General features: G+C 40.2%; 1 protein-coding gene and 2 long non-coding RNA genes across 3 annotated transcripts; 1 reads left to right on the top strand and 2 right to left on the bottom strand.

The window, feature by feature from the left end:
- Window positions 1-211: 211 nt before the first annotated feature.
- On the bottom strand, window positions 212-13576 carry flot2b (flotillin 2b). Its single transcript, XM_062552394.1, has 11 exons — window positions 13369-13576; window positions 12415-12490; window positions 12029-12119; window positions 8783-8906; window positions 8234-8352; window positions 5226-5339; window positions 4499-4618; window positions 3651-3865; window positions 3194-3377; window positions 2813-2962; window positions 212-2646 (listed from the first exon to the last, which is right to left on the bottom strand). The coding sequence occupies exons 1-11, from the start codon at window positions 13415-13417 to the stop codon at window positions 2608-2610; spliced, it is 1281 nt and encodes a 426-aa protein (XP_062408378.1). The 5' UTR covers window positions 13418-13576; the 3' UTR covers window positions 212-2607.
- On the top strand, window positions 12437-17381 carry LOC134099505 (uncharacterized). Its single transcript, XR_009941134.1, has 3 exons — window positions 12437-12524; window positions 14247-14376; window positions 16709-17381. It is a non-coding gene; the product is annotated as an uncharacterized LOC134099505 (long non-coding RNA).
- Window positions 17382-18513: 1132 nt separating this feature from the next.
- Window positions 18514-19179, bottom strand: LOC134099370 (uncharacterized). The gene is made up of 3 exons (XR_009941123.1): window positions 19122-19179; window positions 18899-19015; window positions 18514-18624 (listed from the first exon to the last, which is right to left on the bottom strand). It is a non-coding gene; the product is annotated as an uncharacterized LOC134099370 (long non-coding RNA).
- Window positions 19180-23775: the final 4596 nt, after the last annotated feature.

Raw genomic sequence — 23775 nt, 5'->3', positions numbered from 1 at the left:
CTTCCTTGCGTCAGTCTGCACTAATGTGGCCTAGTAATTTATCACAGGATTGAAATGTAACCATTACAAACTCAAGGTGTGCAAGTACTCCAGAGCTTCTTCCCTCCTGAGTCATGGCATATTCACTGTCATTACTTACAGCAACATAACTGGATACATGTAAATGATTAATGATATCACACTGATGCATTAGTGGGAATAACATACACACTTAATTGTCTAGGGGCTTTTATTGTTTTGAATATATGGATGAAATAGCTACTTAATATTACATTGGGAGTCTCGAGCACAATTACTGTAACTACACATGCAAATTAAGGCTGCTTTCAGAAGTACAGAGAAACTAAAGATTCTCATGACAAAATAAAGGTGTGGCTTATTTTATTGAAATAACAGGCAATAGTCCATTGCACCATATGATGTGAGTGTTTTAGTGTATGAGGGGTGTGTAACCTACTAGTAATAGTTTCAGTGAGCTTGTGTATTTGTCTCTCAAAGTGTGGGGCAAATAATGATACAATCTTAAATTAATTCACATTAGAATATTAACAGTCTAGCTCAATAAAACAAGTGGTCAAAAACAGTTGACTTTACACACAAAAGAATACTGTTGGGGCAGCATCTTTTGTGATGATATGTATCCTTTTGTGACAACAATTAGTGTTTTCAAACAAGTATTATATAGTCATCACTAATGAACAAACAATGGTATAAATCAAATCTAAACAAAAAATCTCAATGGATTCAAACAGAAAAACTTCAGAAGCACATACAATGGCACATTGTCTTTAAAGCCATCTGAATGTGCGGACATGTTCCTTCAATAAGTTGAGGCTTTGAGTGTTTCAGCCGCCAAGGACAAAACAAAATCTATTCAGTGAAAGTACAAAATTACTTAATAAATATTACTATGTTACTACGGGGCAGAGAGCCTCACATCTATTCTTTTTACATGTCTCAAACAAAGCCAACATAAGAAAGCAGACTTAAGACACAAACCTTCACAGGACAAGGCTACACAAAGCCTTACACATAGCCTAACTCTATGGGGTCATTTCATATGGCTGCCAATATAGAAGAGAATTTCTGAGTTTACATGGAATTGACAGACAAGTAGAAAGTTCCTCTAGAAAAAATTACCTGGTGATAAATTCTAGAAAGGTTTTGGATTGTGTGGCTTACATGTACATTAATGTTACAAAAACATTTAAATAAGTAAAACATGTTGAATGAGCATACTATATTACCACTGAGAATCTACTTTGGTATGATTAAAATTACTTTGAAATCAGTGAAAAAATAACCCACACTCCCAACACAAAGAAAATAATCATAGTATTTCAAATAACGGTTTTCTTTCGCATATTGTCAAGTCATTGTGATGACCCATTGATCTCCTGTAAATGCATATAAGTAATATAGAATCTAAAACACAAAATAAATACAAAAAATAATAACAATTTATCTGGCTTCACAGATACCAGACATGTAATACTATCTTAAAAAATTATTAATAATTTGAAAAGAATATGGTGTGTCCGTGGATAGCATGCACTTTGATCCATGCTAAAGACACACTTGAATATAATGGCTTATTTTATCATCAATATGGCACCCTCCCCATACGAGTACAGCTAAAATATTTTGTTGTGTATACCCTACATACATATGTGTGTACTGAAACAGAAAGTGCAACTAATTCCATAAAGAAAAAATTTTTTCCACTGATATGAATTACACAGCGACTTTTGACAGCAATGACATGGCGTCAGCATACTGACCTTGCATGTGTGTCTAAATATTCCTGACATTTAAGTGGACCACTAAGTGACTAGCAAAGTCCCCATAACGTGCATTCAGATCAGAAAATCTGGAAATAAATGCAAGCGACTGAGAGCACATTAGGTAATGATCCACTTAAACTATGTTTAAAGTTCAGATACAACAGGTTGGTGTTAGCATGTGGAGGAAAAAAAGAAAAGAAAAATAATATATCCGTTCCTCTCAAGTTAGAGCCCATACAGTACAGAGCCCAAAACAAAGTCAACATTCGGAATCTGCGATAGCTATGTAGTACTAGATAACTAGTTAAATAGGAAAGCCAATCGTTTAGACCCAGTATAGCCATGACAGAGGTGATTGTTATGAAATGCCGAAATGTTCTTCCTTGAAACGCTGCCCCAGTTTGAAATGCTAAATTAGACAGCGAGCAAGTTTATAGGATAAACAGTTACCACATCTAGAGGTCATTCTCGTTTAAAAGTTTTGAGATGCACAATCACGTAACCACTTCCCTTCCTCCCAACGAGACACTCAACACAGAAAGAACCGTACGGATTAGTTAAAAGAGGATTTAAAAGTCTGAATGTCTTATGTTTACACTTCTCCCACAAATCCCATCTATGGATCCACAAAGCTTAACGTAACAGTTAGACGTAAATGTTTAAGAGGAGCAGCAGTACATGCAGATAGTCTGGTCCTGTAAAAATTAAGGCACCAGAGGTTCACAAATCCACTTGTATAGAGAAACAATACGTTTTCAAGTGTTCTGAAGGCAGTCGAAGTGAATGCAAACGACATATCAGAGCATAAGGGAAGAGAGTGTTTTCAGGCTTGGGCGTCGGTCATCTTCTGAAGTAAAGGTATCTGTTTGAGGGAGCACACATACTCTAGGTTAGAGATCTCATTTGTTTGATCCTTCCTTTACAATATACAGCATCAAAAAGCCCTGACTTACAATAAGTAGCCATGCTTGCTAAAAACTGACATTTACCTCCCTACTTCCCCCTGGAGGTCTCCCAGCCCCTCTCACCTTAGTCAGGTCCACTCCCGTGAGGGCGTTGACGGACACGGGTAGCTCGGCTAGCAGGCGGTTCACTTCCCCAGTCACCCGGCTGTTGTCCCCACTCAGAATGACGATCTCATTGGTCCTGGCCAGAGGAGCCGCCACTTTGCCAGCAATCTGTTGAGACGGGAAGAGAGAAGGGAAAAGTGATGAGGAACGTGGATGTTGCCATACTAAATCTGGCTTCCTTAGCAGACTTTACTTAGGGAAACAGAACCATTAAACAATGAACTAACAAAAGTGCCGTATGTTTTATTTGTTAAACAATCAACTAACAAAAATTCCGTACGCTATGCGAAGTGTTAGGAAATTTGCGGTGGATTGTGTTTAACATGGTAGCTCATATACCTTTGGCAGGGCCTCCAGGACCAGCGCAACCTTGGCTGCTTCTCCGTACTGCTGGTAGGCCTCAGCCTTCAGCCTCATCTTCTCGGCCTCTGCTTTACCAATGGCTTCAATAGAGGCAGCCTCTGCCTCTCCTATCTTGCGGATTTTCTCGGCTTCTGCCTGAGCCGTCAACACCTTTTTAATCCTGTGAGGAGGGGCGAAACCAGCCACAGTCTCACATCACAAGTTTACAAATTGAATACATTATTTTAAACCATACTGAAGGACACAGACAGATGCAGATGTTTGTGATGTTTGACTCAAATGAAACACTGCCATCTCATTGAAGTTCCAACATTTTGGAAGATTTTACTTCAGACAGGAAACTCTCAAAATAACTTGAAGAACTGCACTGATGTAAGTGAAATTAATTATGATCACGGTCAGAGAATCCATTTCGCTGAGAGGAGACTCTTACTTGTCTCCTTCGGCGAGCTGCTGTATCTTGTAGGCCTCGGCCTCGGCAGGTCGCTTGACCGTGGCAACAAGCTCCTTGTCCATGCGTACGATTTCATGCTCCTCGATGGTGATCTGCTTCTTCCTCTGGACCACCTCAATCTCGATCTCCTCCAGACGGATCTTCTGCTGCTCTTTGGCCGCCTGCAGCTGGTAGGCCAGCTCTGCCTCTGCTTTCTGTGGAGGTGAGAGATCACTGGTCTCGGTCATTTGGTTTGGGCACCCAGTACAAGGTTTGACATTCAGAACCGCAGAGTAAGGAGAGGCCATTTGTAATTGCCTTTGTAATCAAAGGCTGTTTTTATGTAATGCCGGTGCAACGCAAATGTCTTCTTTTGTAGACGTTTAGACGTTGTAGACGTTTGTAACGTCGAAACGTTAGTCAATGTTTTGCACCTTTTAAATACAGTAAATACAAAAGAAGACATCTGTGTTGCACCAGCATTCCTCTTCTTTTCATATACTTCTGTCCAGGCCTGGTTGCACCAGATTGTCGCACAACTGCAGAAGCGCAGAGAACTTTCCTTTGTTTGCTGTTTTTATGTAATCGGGCAACTGTAAGCAGAGGCTTGTTTATGCCTGATTTATTGCCTTGAACTATGAAAATGATCTTCCTCTTCCACCATAAGATTTAGTTTTCCTAATTGGACGTGCAAAATACAACTGAGGTAGTTATACCGATTAAATAAACCATGTAAGGTCAACATGCCAAAGGGGACGTTTCTGGTATCCTCTTGAAGATTAAAATCTCCTCCAAGAGTGTTTATTTGTAAAGATCGTGGGGGGGGGGGGGGCATGAGAAACACTGACCTTGGTGTTCACTTCCTGGTTGAAAGCAGCTTTCTGCAGCTCCAGTTCTCGTTTGGAGTCGGCCATTTTCGTGTCAGCCAAGAACTTGACATCCATCATCTCTTTCTTGCACTCGGCTTCCTAGATGGAGAGAGGTAAGACAAATCATGTTGACCAAGATGTAAAAGCTCTCCCTGTGGGACCCATCAGGGATAATGAGGTCCCCAAGGGCCAGACATGACATTATTGTACGCCTGCACGCTTGAAGAGCTTGTTGCAATTCTGTTTGTGGATAGCGATGAAAACCCACACCTTCAAGCCTACAGTACGCCCCGAGATGACAAAGGGGCTCTATAGTACTCTGATGGACTCTGATGAAGACGTTGTAACGTCGAAACGTTAGTCATGTTTTGCACCTTTTAAATAAATCCTAAAGAAGACATCTGTGTTGCACCGGCATTCCTCTTTCTTCATACACTTCTGTCCTGGCCTGGTTGCACCAGATTGTCGCACTACTGCAGAAGCGCGGAGAACTTCCCTTTGTTTGCTGGGTTCTATAGTACTCCGTTGATTTGATTGACCACCACTACAGTACTTTCCGAGTTACATCCAGACAAGAGGTTTTGCCATTTTTGAATGTTTCTGAAATTACGAAATCCACTTTCCGTCGAATAATGTCTTATTCTGACAGATACACTTGGGCAAACTGGATTTTGAGCACTCGTCTAATGGTAGGACGGCTCTTTACCCTTATGCCTGCATCCCTCTCGGCTTCGGCAACTCCGATATCTGCATCTCGCTGGACAGCTGCAGTCTGTGTCTTTCCCAGAGAGCTGAGATAGTCCAGCTTGTCATAGACATCCTGTGGAGAAGAGACAGTTTCCATTAAAACACACATACACACACACACACACACACACACACACACACACGATGGTTTGATGATGGTTTTCTTACACATCACAGAGTTGATGACAGAACTGAAGAGTATGCATTAAATTATTTTGACTAAAGTGTATAATTAGTTTTCCTCAAGTTTCACAACATTTTCAGCCAGTGTTTATCACCTCATTAACTCCTGAAGGTGATAATGACTCGAGACTGTAAATCATTATCAGTTTTATGCCCAAGCAATTAATCATATTTAGTCTGACTTATCAGTCGACTCTGGTCAGGGTGTTGTTAAATTACGTGTGATCAGCTAAACTAAACTTCTGACTTTTCCTTATGAAGAAACATTCACACCACTGAAAACTTGGTGGTCACGTGTCATACTCAGGTTAGCGAGCACATGCATTATAGTATACCACTGACCTCATATTGCCTCACAAAATCACACGAGGACAATAAAAGAGAGAGTGTCATGCATACGCATGCGTGTGTGCATGTGTATTTGTGTGCTTGTGTGTGTGTGTGTGCTATTGGCAGGAATTATTATGGGATGGGGAATAGGAGAATGACTCATCTGAGTCTGAGGCTGACTGGCACTCACATGGCAGACCATCAGTATCATTATGGACTTGCTACCTTTGCCTTTAGCACAGCCTAAGCGCACTCTGCTCAGAAATTATTGTGATATGTATATATATATCAGGCATGAAAACGGTTCAGGGGTGAAAAAGGTGAGAAGAGTGCGCGACCCCCCCCACCCCGAAAAAAAACAACAACAAAAAAAACATGTGAAAAAAAATTGAAAACAAATCTTCCACGTGTGAGGGACCCGCTTTCTTTCTTTCTCTCTCTCTCTTTCTCTGTGAATGAAGTTATTACACATTTCTGAAGATTTCATAGGCCTAATGGACACTTAGACTATCAGAATAAGGTTAAGTCTGAATATTTGTTGGACCAAACCAGGTAATCAATATACTTGCTTGAGACACACACTATTTCAAACTAATATTATATAAAATAGGGTAGATAGGCTTTAATTTGTAAAATTGTGTTTAAACGTTTTAACATGCAATTGTTGTGCTAGTGTGTTTAACCAACCAATAAAGTTATGTGAACTGTCTTCATATTACTGTAGGCTACCTGTAGGTACAGACTAGGCTACTGATCAGGGTCCTGTAACTCGACAATCAAATGTAAATTTACATTACGCCTGGCTTACGAACTCGTAAATCATAATGATCCGGGTGTAACTGAAACTTGTCGCAAGTCACACACATAACTCAAACGGTTACGTGCGTTACTTGTGGTCTGAAGCAGTTGCAACTTTTTTTGGCTACGTTACTAGCGAATCATTTGAGTTACATAGGCAAAAGACAGCATTATCATATCAATCAACTGTGTCTCTGGACAAAACGAACCTTGGAAGAAAACAACCTATGCTACGGAGCTACACTAATCTCAGCGTCTTTTTCTAATAGAAGTTGAAAGTTTCAACTAGCCCACCTGTGAAATCCCTCGGCATCTCTCCTAGGATCACTATTTCACCTGACATCTCAGACGCATCTGCGCTCACAACAGGGAGGCTATAACCTACTTGGCGTGCGCGTTCTGTTCATGTTGCGTCTTTGTCAACAATTAGCTTCCAATGTTTATTAAACGCATAGGGGCTACATTCACGCATCCGTTGCTGATCAGACACGTTTTAAATGCGGCTCTGGAAACACCTCAAGATGTGTTAGCGTCTGCGCCTGATTTTTAAACTCAGTTGTAAATTCAATTCACCTGGACCCCCCCCCCTAAATATTTTCTCATCGGATCTGCACGAATCATGTAAGTCACCTGTTTTGGCTTCAAAACGGCGAATTTCGCCGAAAGGTGAGTGATTTTCATGTCTGATATATATATATGTACACACACACACACACACACACACTATATTGCCAAAAGTATTGAGTCACCTGCCTTGACTCGCATATGAACTTAACCCTTAGAACCCGACTGATGCGCGTCAAAAAACACACCTATTCTTCTCTGTTACATGTCTCTGCGATTATTAGTTCCAGCAAGATAAGACCTTTATTGCACGAAAGAGCAAAAGTGGCGCTTTCCAACGAGACTAGGCACTTGATAAGGAGAATAATCCAGGCACTCAAGGAATAGTGACAGAGGAGGGTATGTTTAAAAAGCACTTGACACTAGGCACTAGGCACTTGTCTGTACAATCAAGGATGACATTTTTAAAAAATCATGATATTAAATCAGATTGTAGCATAGTCTATGCTGCTGTCACCAACGCACTCATTACTCTCGCTTGAATTACTCGAAAACCCGTGATCGCATAGATATGGCCCGCATGTCAGATCAAAGAGGAGACACAGAGCTATCCATTGATACCAAATACATCGATCATTCTGTTTAGGGGCCATGCCTTAAACACATTTGGGAAGATGGAATTGTCTAGAGTCCCTCGGTTAATGCTGAAGCATTCAGAGTTCCTTTCACTGGAACTAACAGGCAAAGCCCAGCACAGGGACAACCCCTTCCTGTTCCAACATGACTGTGCCCCAGTGTACAAAGCAAGGTCAATAAAGACATGGATGACAGAGTTTGGTGTGGATGAACTTGACCTACACAGTCCTGACCACAACCCATTGGGGTGAATTAGAGCAGAGACTGAGAGCCAGTCTCATCGTCCAACATCAGTGTGTGACCTCACAAATGAGCTTCTGGAAGAATGGGAAAACAATTCCCATAAACACACATATTAAAAGTTCTTATGCGAGTCAAGGCAAGTAACCCAATACTTCTGGCAATATAGCATAATAAAGAAAACGTAAAATCATCTTCAGAATTCCAAGAACTCACTTTGATGGTGAAGCTGAGGACTTCAATGCCCATCCGACCCACGTCTGGGGATGCCACCTCTCGCACCAGCTGGGCAAACTTGTCTCGGTCCTGGTAGATCTGCTCCACTGTCAAAGTGCCTGGGGGAATGACAAGAGAAGAGATCATCCATGAGGGCCAAATCAGTCACTCTAAACAGCGTAACATTAAAAGGGAATTCTCCATGTTCATGGCCCCAGAGTGTAGCACTGTAGCGGCCTGGCAACTCTACATGTTGGCTGCCGCAACTTGAGTTAATGCTTTCATTTTAGCGACCTCGAAAAAACAGATCCATGATCCATATCGCATGAATTCTCCACTATCCTAATGTGAGCCGTACAAAACGTGGCAATCATTACTATTGCCATGAAAACGTATCGTATTAATGAGTAACTGACCATTTCTGTTTTGTCCATTAGGGTCCTGGTATTTTGATTGCAAAGCACTTTGGTCAACTGTTGTTGTTTTTACAGTGCTTTATAAATTAACCAGACTTCACTTTAATCTTATTGATACAGTTTAAATGCTCACCTAAAATGGAACGTAGATGTCCTTCCAGAGTTTGCAAGACGACACTTTTCATCTCCACCACTGACTTCCCCAAGAACTGTTCACAGGCTAGTGGCAGCAAGTCAAGTTCTGTCATGACTTTGACCTATTGCAAAATGTTGAGAAGGTTTAGAGTTTTTTTTCCGCCAAGGTTGCAGATAAATAATGTCGTCATTTGTTCAGTAACACAGTTCATGTCATAGTTCAGACTACTCTACTAAATTACTTATTTTGGCATCAAGTTAACAAAGCAAACAATACAAACTCTATACTCTATACAGCATCTATGTCTTCATACAGATCTACATACAGTGTGAGTTCTTTCAGTATATACTTTGTCATTCAATTGTTTGAGTGTAGTGCCCCAGTATACGGTTTTACTTTTTTAAACATAGTGTTTATACATAGACAGCAAGGAAAACAGCAAGGTACAGCAAACTTATTTGTGATACAGAATAGTTGTTTACTGCAAGCTAGGCTAGTTCCCTTTTGTAAAGTAAACCCATGTTTAGTCCACTGGTTGCCATGGATACTACAAACAAACTCACGTATCATAACACGTCACGTGAACTAGCTTGCAGAAAACAACTATTTTGTCATATAATAAATAAGTTTGGTACAGCAAGTAGTTTTTACAACTCAATGCTTTACAATTCAGTTACCACCCTAATGTTTATATGCACTTATATATTAACTAATTCAAGTGGGGGCTCACATTGTTAATAATATTCACAGTATTGTATAGTATCCATTTCCATAGGCTACCCCAGGCTTTTTTTTAACACCGTTTGCAAGAGTGTAACCCTAGACATCTTGCCTGGTGCATCCCATGTAAGCACCTCCCTGTGTGTGTATTGTCTGATAGTGGGCGACAATACATGGTTTTGACAGTCTGCGGTGTGGGAGTGTTACATGAGTATTGCTACCCTTTGCTCAACAATTTTGAGCACTAATGACCTATGCAGATAACACTTTTTTTTGGTCTCCCTCAATGGACTTTTACAATTGACCATGTCAGACTAGGCAATCAGAGAACTACAAATTCTTGCAGCGTCTTGGTCGGAAGATTCAGATTGCCTACATTACAAGATCATGCAGCCTATTTATCGTTGCCTTCTTGTTGTGTGGCGCCAATCAGTGTCAACACCAGAGTCGTAGGAGATACCCCCAAAATTCAGGAATGCTAGACTTGGTCGTGAAATGTCCCAGACAATAAATCGCAGATCGTTTGTCACACTACAAGACGCGTTCCTCCTACGGTGTCCGACGTTCCCTGTCCCTGAAATCATGTAATCTGCATAGGCCATAACACACTCAAAGCAAAACAACAGGAGAACTCCAGCTCACTGACTGCAGTGTCTAATTCTATGAAAACATGCTGAGTTCATGGAAAAATGAATACCTATGTTTACAAGATGCCTAGTTATATTGTTTACAAAACAAAAGAGGAAAAGGGTTGTGTTGCCTGATGCAATGTAGTTTTACCATTTAAGGAAACAACATTTCTCTGCCAGTGCAGTGTCCTGAATTCTTTGTTGTAACAGGGAAAGGTTGTCAATGTTTTACTTCAAAAGGTCTACTCAACTGACCAATTATTGGTTATTAACCAGTTATTTACTACAAATGTCATACATACGCTATGTAAGGAAAAACATTGCCCTGTGTAATGTCCCATATTACAGTATATTCTCATCTCTACTTTGACACAATGGCACACAAGGATGACATTTAAAAACATTGCACATGTCACAAAATACGCATTCACAATTATGCAAGTTCAAGTCTAAACTAGAAATGAAATTCCAAGGAATTATCAGTGCACAAAAATGCAAAAACTACATGTGCAATGTCATGTATACTTAAAACAGATAATGCAGAGATAGTTAAGGTGTTGCTAAGGTAGACATGGTGGTTGTCATGCTGATTAAAACAGTTGTTATGTTGGTTGATGGGGTAATCAGGTTTCTAAGGAGGTTGCAACTTGCAAGGTAATAATTGAATTATACTGTACGTGGAGGTTCATAAACAGCTGATATGTCAGCTGACCCCGTTTGGATTTCAGGTGGCAGGGTAATCATGCTAGGTCCACAAGGAGGGCCAATGGAATATAATCTTACAATAGGCCTACAATATCATATAGTATAATGGTTGACAATCTATTTGAATGGTAGTCCTAAGTATAAAGCACATGTTGTTATTTTGTTAGACTTGTTTTTGTTCTGATTTTTTTTTTTATTTACTATTTTTTTCGCCATTATTTTTTCCATTAATCTTGTATATTTGTTTAGCTTAGCTGTTTAGTTATAGATAGCCTTTTAAATTTTAATTGTTCATTTTGCGTTTCCATACTTTTTCTGCATCTTAAGAAGTGGCGTCTGTGCTGCGCTCGACCTGCGCTGTTTCTCGCCTAGGCTACTGGGGATCAGCTGTTCTCTTGCCTAACGTTAACATTATGTTGGCAGAATGATTGAAAATAGGTTGTGCATATCTCCGCTACTACAACAAATTTTACTTTAGCTAGCTAGTGACAGTTACAGCTAAACTATATAGATCTCTCTTGAGGTGGTTAACATTATTTTCATTCAAGTATTAAGTAATGTTATACCTGGCTTGATAACATTGCTTGTTTTAGTCGGAAAACACTCAATTAATTGTGCCCATGTGCCTGACATGGAGTTTGGCTAAAAGACGTAGCCACTAGGACCAGTCAAAATTATTTGTTTGTGATGATCAATCCTGGATAACATTGCATTGGTGGTAAGGAGGGATAACATTTTGTGGATGAATGTAGATACATACATAGGTGACAGGCAGATGGTGAGTAATGTTATGAAAGGTGTATTACTTTGCAAGCCCTAATGTTGTTGAACTGAGCAAGATACAAAAGCTATGTCCCATTTCAGAGGGTGGGAGAAGGGAAAGGAGACGTTTAAAACTTTGTGATGTCATTAGTTTAAACTCACGACCATGTAACACATTCATTTACTATGGGACATTTTAGCTTGTTTAAGGCAAATATCTCAAAAAAGTTGTCAAACATGGCTATTATATAGTGCAAGTGTTATTTGAGAAATCTACGCAATGGTATTTGAACAAACTTTGTACATTAAGTGGTTCGAGCTGATTTAATCGCAGAAGACAGGTCGGAAGAATAAGTGTGATGCATGCACTGTAATGAACACCTTGCACAGATGAACAGCTTTGAATTTGACTAAAAGGCACGCCTACCTGGGCAACCCCTGTGACTGTAATGGCCACCCCTTCTGCTGTCTCCACATCTTCACATTTGGGTTGTAGTGTCATTATCTCTAGTGTAATCCTGAAAGAGAAAAGAGAGAGCCCATCTACCATGTTTTGATGAAGTGCTTGACACAGATAACAGTGGAAAATGAAAATAACACAGTGTGTGCACTTTGACATTAGTGTCAGAATAAAGGTGTGGTTGCTAGGTTGTTGGTAGGGTAACTCGGATGGATGTTAGGGTGTTGCTTATGGTGGTTGCTATGCCAAAGATGAAGTTTAACTTCTGTCTGTCTAAGTATACTGTACATCATAGTAGGTGTTGGAACGCTGATGATTGACACATCTGTGTATAACTGTAACAGTGCACTGACCTTTGGGCATCTGAAATGAGCCACCACGCCCAGGACCAGCCACCCATGACGTAGCTCTTCTCATTCCCGCAGCCACCTGGAGAAAGCATCAATAATATTGCAGGTGCCAGGTAACTTTGCTGTTTATCAGATTAGTGGTTATAACCCACTGTGGGTTAACCCACATGTCAGTAACGTCTGCTAGCTCTGTGCAAATTAGTTAGAAGTAACTAGACAGGCCAGGTGTAAAATGATTAAAGTCTTGTGGCGCTTAGCGTTAACTTAACACTAGTCAAATCTGCATCACGCTAGTCCTATGGCTTTACGTGTATAGATATGAGAGACAGTGAGTTAAGATGCCGTCAGCATCTTAGCTGGGTTAGCTGGGTTAACGTTCAACATCTCTCAGCTCACACTGTTAACAGCATGCTAAGATTAACTAACGTTAGACACAGTATGATAAATAGCTAACTAGAGTGGCATTTGGTAAGTTATCAACACCATTCATATTACATCTGGAGTTCACTAGAGCTTCAATCTCCGAGTAATGAAATGGGTGTATACAAGAAACTGAAATTGAAATTGAATTGAAAATCAAGTACGTGCAAATAGCAGTTCTTACAGAACAAGTTGTAAGTAACGTTACTACTACATCATACCAATAATCCGGCTAGCTAACACATTAGCTGCTAGCCTGAATAGTGACAGAACACGCCCCTGACTTCTAGCGCCCGCTATCTTGCTATCGTTGAGGGTCAAAGTAAAATCAATAAGAAACCCGAAGGAACCGGGAATTTAGTTATCTATCGCTAGGGGTAATAGGATGCTAAATCTACAATGCTAACATATAATGTTAATTGACCAACATCAATGACCGCCTAGCTAGCGTCCGATTAGCTTACTTGTTATGTTAACGATAGAATGCTAGCTGTTCCAGAGGCTTGTCAACGACAAAAAATATGGTGATAATTTTACCTGAAACGACAAGGGCTTCGTTTGGTCCAACAGTGAGGCAGCTACCCATGTTTTATCCACAGACGTATTCTGAATTCCGGTAAACCAGCTAATATTCAAGGATGATGGAGACGTTCAGGTATTTTCGTAATCGCTATGCGGATAACTGCAACACAGTTCACTCACGCGAGGAGGCCTCCTCAGAATGTGAAGTGCCAGCCTACTCGCCTCCTCCTCCAACCAAGAGTGGATGAGGAAGGAAGGAAATGTTTATCAACATAGGCCTGCCCAACCCTAAGCGCCGAGATAGCACGATAACTCACGACCATTTTAAATTGGTAGACCTACCTCATGAAGTAACAGTGGGCCAATTTATCAATTTCTTGGGTGAAATGTTATTCTGTCTGCTATAAAGCAAGTTGTTCAACATGATATTGAACTAGGAAATACCCAAAGAATTAAGTAAAAAATGCATTTTCCCATAAAAATTAAAAAAAACGTAAACATCAAGTAATTGTCCAAAATGGTATGCAATAAAATGTTTTATGTAAAAAAATACAAATACATAAATCCAAAATGTTAGCCTATAGCCCCCACAAAGCTTAGCCTACACACACACACAGAGAGAGAGAGAGAGAGAGAGAGAGACACACACACACACACACACACACACACACACACACACACACACACACACACACATAAATACATACACACACAGACACACACACACACACACACACACATAAATACACACACACACACACACACACACACACACACACACACATTTAAGACATAGAAAAAAAAGAAAAAAGTGCCATCTTATGGGGATTTCCAAGGACGATTCAGCATCCTGATGACTTGTGGGTAAACTATCCTTGTGTCTGCTGGTACAGGTCCTTATGCTCTTGTATCGTCGGCCTGAGGGCAGAAGAGTGAAAGGATGGTGGCTGGGATGACTGGGGTCAGAAACTATGCGCTTGGCCTTTCTTCTGCAGCGCTGGCTATAGATGTCCTGGATGGATGGTAACTCAGTCCTTGTAATACACTGTGCTGATCTGACAACTCTTTGTAGCGCTTTTCGATCCTGGGCAGTGCTGTTAGTGGGGAGACTAAGTATTTGACCGCATGCTAAAGTTGGCCTATTAGCCTGTTTGATGCTCATTGAGCTCAATGCAAATCAAACAGGCTAAGCTAACTGGAAAAAACACCATGCCAATCTATGGTGAAGGGTATTTGATGTGGGACTATTTTAATTCCAAAGGCCAAGGGAACAGGATGCATGGAAATAGCTGGCCTTTAAAAATAAAAACATATAAAAAAATCCTCCTGCTCCTAGGAATTTAACTTACGGGTTAAATACTGTATGCCCCCTGTTTTAAGGAAGAAAATGTATTTATTTACGATACATTCTTCAATCACAAAGAAAATTGGTGTCCTTAAAGGTTGGATTTCTATTTTTTTTTTAAAAAAGGCATTAAGATCAATTGTCAAAAGATGATTTTATATTCCTCTTTTTAGTCAACTTTAGCATGGGGTCAAATACTTAGTCTCCCCACTATAAATAAAAGATCAATTCAAAAGATGCTTATACACTGTCAGACCATGACAGTCTTGGACCGTTTATACACTATGGGTCTATGACATCTGAAGGCTACGAGTTTGTGGAATTGAAGGTATGTACAGCTAGAGGATTTGGGGCCAAATGGCCATTCACTGAGTGTGAATTATCCATGGTCAGTGGCTTAATGGTTCTCACCCTTTTTTGAGCAAATGCCCCCTTGACCTTACCCTGATCTTCTGCCCCCCACAAACAATTTTCTTTTTTACACCTGTGAGTAGGCTATGGGGGCAGCCATGGCCTACTGATTAGGGCTTTGAGCTTGTAACCGGAGGGTTGCCGGTTCGATCCCCGACCAGTCAACGGCTGAAGTGCCCTTGAGCAAGGCACCTAACCCCTCCCTGCTCCCTGAGTGCCGCTGTTGGGGAGGCAGCTCACTGCTCTGGGTTCGTGTGTGCTTCACCTCACTGTGTGCTGTGTGTGTTCACTAAATCACGAATTGGGATAAATGCAGAGACCGAATTTCCCTCACTGGATCAAAAAAGTATACTTATATTATATACTTATATCCATTACCATGTTATAATAAATTATCCCATTAACACTTTACATGTCAGGTCTATTCATGTCAGTTAGATTATTTTTGCACTGAAAAGATTTGAAAACCATGAAAGTTTTACATGCTAAAGGAAACGACCACTGCACAAACTAAGTTGTGACGCTCCCAGCGCTCCCCTAGCTTGTACGAACGCCCCTCCCGTTGAGAAATCTGCTCTCACTGATGTATAATGTGAAAAGTGATTATCCTAGATAAATGGAATAACCAAGTAACTTGACCAGCCTGCATTTCAAACATTCTGATTCTTGTGATAGTGTAAGGCTTGAATACTTGGACTTGAATGGGTGACTTATTGTTGAGATGTCACCACCTACTGGTTAAAGTCTAAACTGTCATCCACTATAAAGAGAGAGAAAAAAACATAGCCTATGTTTGTGAAGGAGTACCTTTACAACAACAGCAATGACAACTTGCATATACTGTAGCGCTTTAAGAAAACAGGGTACAGTCTCTGGCACATAATGCAGCTATTTTGAGCCCATTGTGTGTTGCACTGCAGTGCAATTGCTGTTGTGAGTAATGTTAATTAATTTAGCTAGCTGTTGTTCGGCCACTCGAGGAATCAATAGCACAAGAAATCTAACATCTCTCCTGTGTGTAACTGTAATACTGAACGACAAACAAAAGTACATGCATACAGCACTTTTCCTTGAATATCCTATCCATAGACAATATCATAAACCCACAAGGAACTCAAAACTGCATCATGGCAAGGATGTTACAGAGGAGGGTAATTTGCTCAGTTGATAGGGAATGTCTTATTTGCTGTTACCGTCATCGTCATCATCATCATCATCATCATCACCAATGTGGTCATCATCATCATTTTCAACATCAATCATTCTCCATGTCACAATGCCTTCACCATGATCATAATCATTCATAAAGTCAGAGACGGTTGAGAAAGGAGCTTTGATAAAGTCATTATAGACACAAGCAACAATGCAAAATGCTCAGTTGTGTGTCGGAAATAAAGATGTCCGAGTAAAAATATGAGCTCAGTGCATGTGTAAAATATGCAGCCTAATTAAGCCTAAATGCTTGGATGTCAGCTTTTTTCTCCTAATCCTCTCAATATTTAATCTGCCAGCCAGTGGGTGAATCTGTATCCCACAAGCCAAAGCCTGCGCCATATTAATCCTGAATTTCTCCTTTCTCTTTGAACATGTGTCCTCCAGGCAAGGCATGAAAATAACCCCAATGCTCTTGAGAGACGAGGAACCTGACATGGCTTTGTTCTCTCACGAAGCCCACATCTTGGTTCCCGGCATGCCTGTGTGGAGCTTCTGCCTGCCCTGCACACACATACCGACAGATGTCAGAGAAATCTTGAGGATAAAGATTTACCATAATTACTCTCTTACCCCCTCCCCACACCACCACCAACTGTACAGACCCTGCTCTGCTACAGCAGAACATTAACAACCAGTTTGGGTGATGGCAGCAATTATCAAGTGCAACTCCACAATTACCATCCTGTCCATCGCCATCAGGATCTCAGAGCAAGTGATTTCTTGAAGCAGAAGGGGTTCTCATGAAACACAATCACAGGAGGTGTCATTTTTTCTTCTTCGTCTTGTTCAACAAGATGCTGATGCACTGCACTGATACTGTGACTGCTGTATCAGAGATTTGCTGCTGCGTGTCTTCACTGTGCTTTTTTTTTTAAAGTGTGCATGTCTGTTATCTAGGGCACACCGATATAACAGATGCGTTAACTGAGCCTGAAGGTCTTTTTGCTGTTTTTCCTTTCAGGTGTAACCCTCATGGGAAAGCTATGCGTGTACAGGTTTTATATAGGACAAAGGGGAATTGTAACACTGTGATTATATCCTAACTGTAAACCAAACATCAAATAAACGTAGGCTTTGAATCATATTTTATTCATGACTATATTACATTATATTATAGTATAGTATAGCATAGTATAGTATAGTATAGTATAGTATAGTATGCACACTTCCTGTGCTGTAGGCCTACACCTGCGAAGCAAAGCTCTTTCCAAACAGTGATTTCTCTATTAATGGCTCTTAGAGCACTCAATAGGGCATGACTCATGAATTATTACCAGGTCCAACCATGGATTGACAGCCTGGATTGATTGACCTGTTTTTTTCCTTTAATTATCTCAACGAAACACCACAGCAAAACCATATCTTATTCGAGCTTCACTAATTGTCATTATGCCAAGGATGGCACTCTACACAGCATTAGATGAGAGAAATAATACATTAGCGGAGGTTATGTGTATTGGGCAGTTCCAGGCTACCATATATTTGCTTCTTAGTGGGTGTGTGTGTGTGTGTGTGTGTGTGTGTGTGTGTGTGTGTGTGTGTGTGTGTGTGTGTGTGTGTGTGTGTGTGTGTGTGTGTGTGTGTGTGTGTGAATACACTCTAAAAACTACTGGGTTGAAAACGACCCAAATTGGGTTGTTTCTCACCCAGGGCTTGGGTCACTATTGGACAGCAAACGTTTTGGGTTAGAATGACCTAGCATGTTGGGTTGGTTATTTAACCCATTATATGGGTAAGAAAATCAACCCATATATTGGGTTATTCTGACCAGGATGTTGGGTTACAGTGACCCAGAATATTCGTGTGTCTTTTTGACCCAATAATGGTTTAGATTAACTTCTTTAATTGGGTTTATCTGACCCATCATTATGTTGAATTATGCTATGCTCATTTTTTAGATGGCAGAAAGCCTTTTTAAGAAGCAAACAAGTTTAAAGAATATAATGCTGACAATTTTAAACAAATTACTCACTTAGTACTTCATCATTACTTACATAGTACATCTATCACTATGTGTTTTTGTGGTACACATTTACTGCTACAGTATAATGAGATGGAATGAACACAATCTTGAATATTCAATCTTAAATTTATCTAAAATGTATAAAAAGTTAAAAAGCAGTAAAAGCCAGTCATCATATATAAGCAATTTGATAAAAGTACAGTTGATAACAGCATTAACATTTAAACTCAACCATAAACTTGGAAACCCAGTTCAGTTTCAGGCCAGTCCTTTCAAAGTCTCTCTCTCCCAGTCACTTTCTGTCATGTGTCTGTTGCCCTGTCTTATTGAAGGTAGTCTGTAAGAGAGAAGGAAGCATACATTACAATTGACCCCTTCTATGAATATAATTAATGCAAACTTCTCAGCTTGTGTGACAAATAAAAGCAAACCCACACTAGCAGTCTACAAGTCAGGTGCAATAGTTAGAAGTAATGCAGATGTATACAATATGTACACCACAATTAGAAAGTTTGGGGGTGCACTATATTTATCTATAGATTTGTTTTATAGAGGACATTTCAAAGTGACCATACACTTCTGCACAGTAGTATGTCTATGCGATATCATACCTAATCACATCTTTGCCTCGCCTTCCTGCGTACACCACCTTTCTGACACCTAACATAGATCATCCCCCATCTGGCTTGCAATAGCAGCCTCTGGCTCCAGGCTGGGACTTCTGGCACCTACAAAAAAACAGCAATTGCCATACAATTTGTTATTGTTGATTAAGATATAAAATCATAGAATAAAAAAAGCAAAGTAAGTCAATCAGGTAGAAATGATAATTACCTTATGGAGGCACCCTTGCCACCATCACCGTCTATATTAATTCTTGACATCAGGGCTCTGTCAATAAAAGATAAGGTTAAACAAAATGATGCGTACTGTACAACAAACTGAATTAGTAGCAAACAATGGTAAATATGCCTAAATTGCAAAATTCAATACTACTTTAGGTAAGTGCAATAATCATGATTACTTTCTGGATTAATGCATTACATAGCATACAAACAAAGAGCATGCTCAATAACATACCCTGTAGTCCACACCCACTACGTTGAGGTCAGCCATGGTTACCAGACATCAAGTAACAGGTAATGCCATCAGGGTAGACCGACATTGCCCTGGACAGTTGATAGAGCCCACTACTACAAAGTCATAACAGACACATGAAAGGAGGGGATAAACTGTTACAGACAGAAATACATGCACACATATTATAATGCTATATGCGGGTATGTGTGTCTCTATCTGGTGAGTGAACTCACTTGCAGGCTTGGAATTTCTTCTGTATGGACGTAACACACATTTGGAACATTCCAAAAATGCACACAGCGGTCTCAGGGCAGCAGTCCTCACACCACCTGCAAACAGAGGGAATAGAAGAAGGCTAACATAAATACATTGCAAAACTCACAGAACATGAAAAGACCATCACTGATGCACTACTGCTCTCACATGCATCTTAAATAAACATATGCCTAGGTGTAAGTCATCAAATATGGCACAAATAAAGGCTATAAAATGAAGAACATGAAGCCTAACACTTCCATAAACAAACTAAAAATCCCTTTACTTGTCGGCATGATATTTCTGCTCATTGAAATTCCCCCCATTCACATCCACTGTAAGACAGATCTAATGTTCCTAAATCAGGGGGTGAAATAACTTAACCCTTTCATGCGCAACGTCCACATGCGTGGACAGTAACTTTAATTCTGTTTTCTACTTATTTATCATGTTGATATACACCAATCCACTTCAGGGCAGTTTTAGTAGGTCCTTGGCAATATATTAACAATATGTATCATCTTATATTTGGAATATTGACTGCTTGATGACATCATCAATTCAACATGAGTGACAGTAATGGCCATATGCTGAATGCTCCAGGCATATCTGTTAAAAGCTAGTACTCAAGAAGGCAAAATCATGTAAAAAAAAATATTATGCTGTACAGGAGAGTGTGTTGAACAACTCTATGTTTTCAGAAATTAAATCGGATGTAAAATAGAGTTTGTAGACCCTAAAAAGCAACTGTCCACGTATGTGGACGTTGCGCAACAGAGGAGTTAAATGGCCAAAAATTAGATTTTGTAACTAGGACTTTTTTTTTTATTTTTTTTTTCAAATATGATTTTAATTACTTTAAATTACAAATAAACAAACATTTGGTAAACATATTTATAAATAATGACCTAATTACATGTGGTAATGCCAAGGTGTTATGGTAATATGGGGGTAGTAGAGGGGTGGGTGGGTAGTAGAGGGGTGGGTATGAGAGTACTAGAGGGGTGGGTGGGTTAGTAGTAGAGGGGTGGGTAGTAGGGATGTAGTAGAGGGGTGGTTGGGTAGTGGTGGTAGTAGAGGTGGGTAATATGGGGGTAGTAGAGGGGTGGGTGAGGGTCGGTGAGCAATAATGGGGGTAGTAGAGGGGTTGGGTGGGTAGTATGGAGGTAGTAGAGAGGTGGGTGGGTAGTATGGGGGTAGTAGAGGGCTGGGTGGGTAGTATGGAGGAAGTAGAGGGCCATAGTTTCCACATTTTCTGTCATTACATTTTATTCTTTTTTACCCCTTTGTTGCGCACTGTCCACATACGTGGACAATAACATAACTTCTATATAAAAGCATATTTTTAAAAAATTCCAACTGATTTTCAATATTGGGCTCATATAGAGTAATAAAATCAATACTAAAAAAATCTAGACACTTTTTTTCATAATGCGTGCATGAAAGGGTTAATATTAATCTACTTCATTCGTTTTACTGGTTCTCTTTCCAGTCATAGCAACACTACATATTATGCATCAACACTATCGATACATGTATTATGATTAAGTAACGACCCGTGCCCCATGGAAGGTCGAAAGGTAAGGTTAACGTTAACAACAACTTTCGTTGCCTGTAGCTGCTAGCTGCTAACTTTAGCCTGCATTGTAACAGCCACTGCATTGTAATGAAGGTAGCAGCAGCTAGGCTATTCTATTGCGCCTGATGTGTGAAAACTCACACTCTACATTCATAACGACATCTCAGACTGAATTATTGCTAGATATGATATTTACTACCATTCCAAGAATTCTACATAAAGGTGAAATTAGTAACTGGAAAAGTTAACATTTAACAGCTAACATCGCTAACGTTAGCGAAGTTAGCTCGCTAGCACTATCTGATAGCTATTATTTGCTAACTAATTATGATTTCTATGATAGCTAATGGCTGTAGTAAATATTTCATTGTGAAAACAGTACATTTCTAATAAATTCCCGTTTTCAATTGGCATACAAAAGTACTGTAATTCTTACCTTGAATATGATGACGGCAGAGTATAGCACACAGCTTGCAGTCAGATTCATGATAGAAAAGTGACGGTTGAAGATCTGGAGTTGCACATTCAGGCAGGGATGGGGGATGGGCTGCTCAGTGAGTTAACCCAGTACTTGGGCTGTCAGTAGTTAAGTGACCCAAACAGTGGGTAGAATGCCTACATCTGTTGGAGATTGAGTTCTAAACCACCAACCCTGTGGCTGGGTTATGATAAATAACCCAGTATGGGCTGACATAACCCAATAAATGGTAAAACTGCCACAACCCAGTAATTGGGTGCTGAAATGACCCAGCATTTTTTAGAGTGTAAGATTCCACGTACAAGACTGTTAGACTGTCAGAAGGATTATATTACAAGTAGACTGGATTCTACATCAGGGTCCTTATATAAAAGTCCAATAATCATGGACATAATCACTGAAACCATTAATAATTAATGAAATAATGGAGTTCTGTTAACAATATTCTGTTAGGTCCATGCAAAGTTAATGTACTATGAGCATGCACACTACTGTACATACAGTGACTGATGCAAAATCACTACTTATAATCAAAGCTGTGTTATCTATAGAGTGAGTCATGTGTTTTCAAAAGCTCTCATGTATTTCCGGCTTTGCTTTTTTATCAGAGCGCTTTGTTGTCTATATTTTCTTCAGTTCCCTCATTATTGTACATCCTGTCTAATCAGCAATTAGAAAAGGCTTGCCATTAGGCCTTGATTGGAATATTTGGCTTCCCTAAATACTCACAGCACAGCGTTCACTGTATTCACTCTCAACTGCCCCCCAAGATTAGAGTCTGGAAGTACTCTCAAAATAGAAGAGAGCATGCGAGACCAGAAATCAATGATGAATGTGCTCCCTCTATTTCACTAAAGGGATGCCAAGTGATTCATGTTTTTTCTAGGGCTGGGCAAGATTGAAGCTAAAACCATTGTATTGTATGGTTTTGCCTTTACCCTAAGAAGAATACATTAAAACTGCCTGTAAGTTACTTCAAGTCACATACTCCTATCTAGTTGTGGTGCACTTAGAACACTGTGGTTTGTCATGGGGGATGGCCACGCACAATTTTTGAGCAATGGAGCTCTGATTGGTCAACACCTCGATGAAAGCTAAAGAATGATAGCACCATGTTGATGCTTTTTCAACAGAATTGACAATTTATGTTGAATCCTGCACACTATGGTGACAGTGCATGTTCTGTGCCAGTCTCTTTCAGTGCACCTTGGCACAGAAGTGTAAAACAGTTTCTTGTTCTCCTCTGTTTGTCCATGACTGCACCCCAGAGTGACCATTCATATTTGAAACCAGGGATGCAGACTGCTTAGGGGTGTCCCCTCACACGAATTAGTCCGCAATTGGTATAATGTGTCAAAGACTGTCACATGCAAGCATGTTAGCATTCCCAAAGGAGCACTCTCTCACTCCCACCCAAACATCCCATTTCTGGGACAGGAGCTAGACTGTGACCAATCATGCATATTTTACAGGCCAAAGGATAACTGCACTGCGCAAATGCCTGACATTCGTTTGGATCAAACAGACTGTTTGTCCATACAGTCTCATGAAGCTCTCTGGCCACAATATCTCCTCACTTTCTTCTTAAAATGTAACATATTCCAGTGATCATGTCGTTGATCATGGTCAACCCCCCCCCCCCCCCCGAGTTTCTCACTGTAGTGCCCATTACATGGTACGACTAGTTATTGTTTATGACTTCTTAAAATTATGGATAATGGACACATCCCATCACCTGAACGGCTCCTTATTCGCCTCTTCAGAATGCCCCTAACACAAGAGAACTCTGGAGTCTGAAAGGTGCATGGAGTACAGTACATTTGTGAGTGAACATTTAGTGAGGAGGGGGGGCATGTACGGAGCCATCTGTGTCATGTATAGAGCTTCCCTGACAGCTTCATCAATTTGCATCACTCATAACCTAGTTGTGAAGATGCTGAAAACATGAGCCATGGCTGTGGATATCCAACAACTTTCTTACATAACTTAATGAGGAAAAACAAAAAAAAGATATGATATTCTTTGGTATTGGTTGGTATCTGACTTCCCACAGCAGCCAATCAGCAATCAGTGCATATTCTGCAAATGTTTGCAAA

This window comes from Sardina pilchardus, chromosome 13 (assembly GCF_963854185.1).
Source record: "Sardina pilchardus chromosome 13, fSarPil1.1, whole genome shotgun sequence".
Classification (NCBI taxonomy): Eukaryota; Metazoa; Chordata; class Actinopteri; order Clupeiformes; family Clupeidae; genus Sardina; species Sardina pilchardus.
Note: the sequence above shows the minus strand (reverse complement) of the source record. Positions and strands in the feature narration are given on the sequence as shown.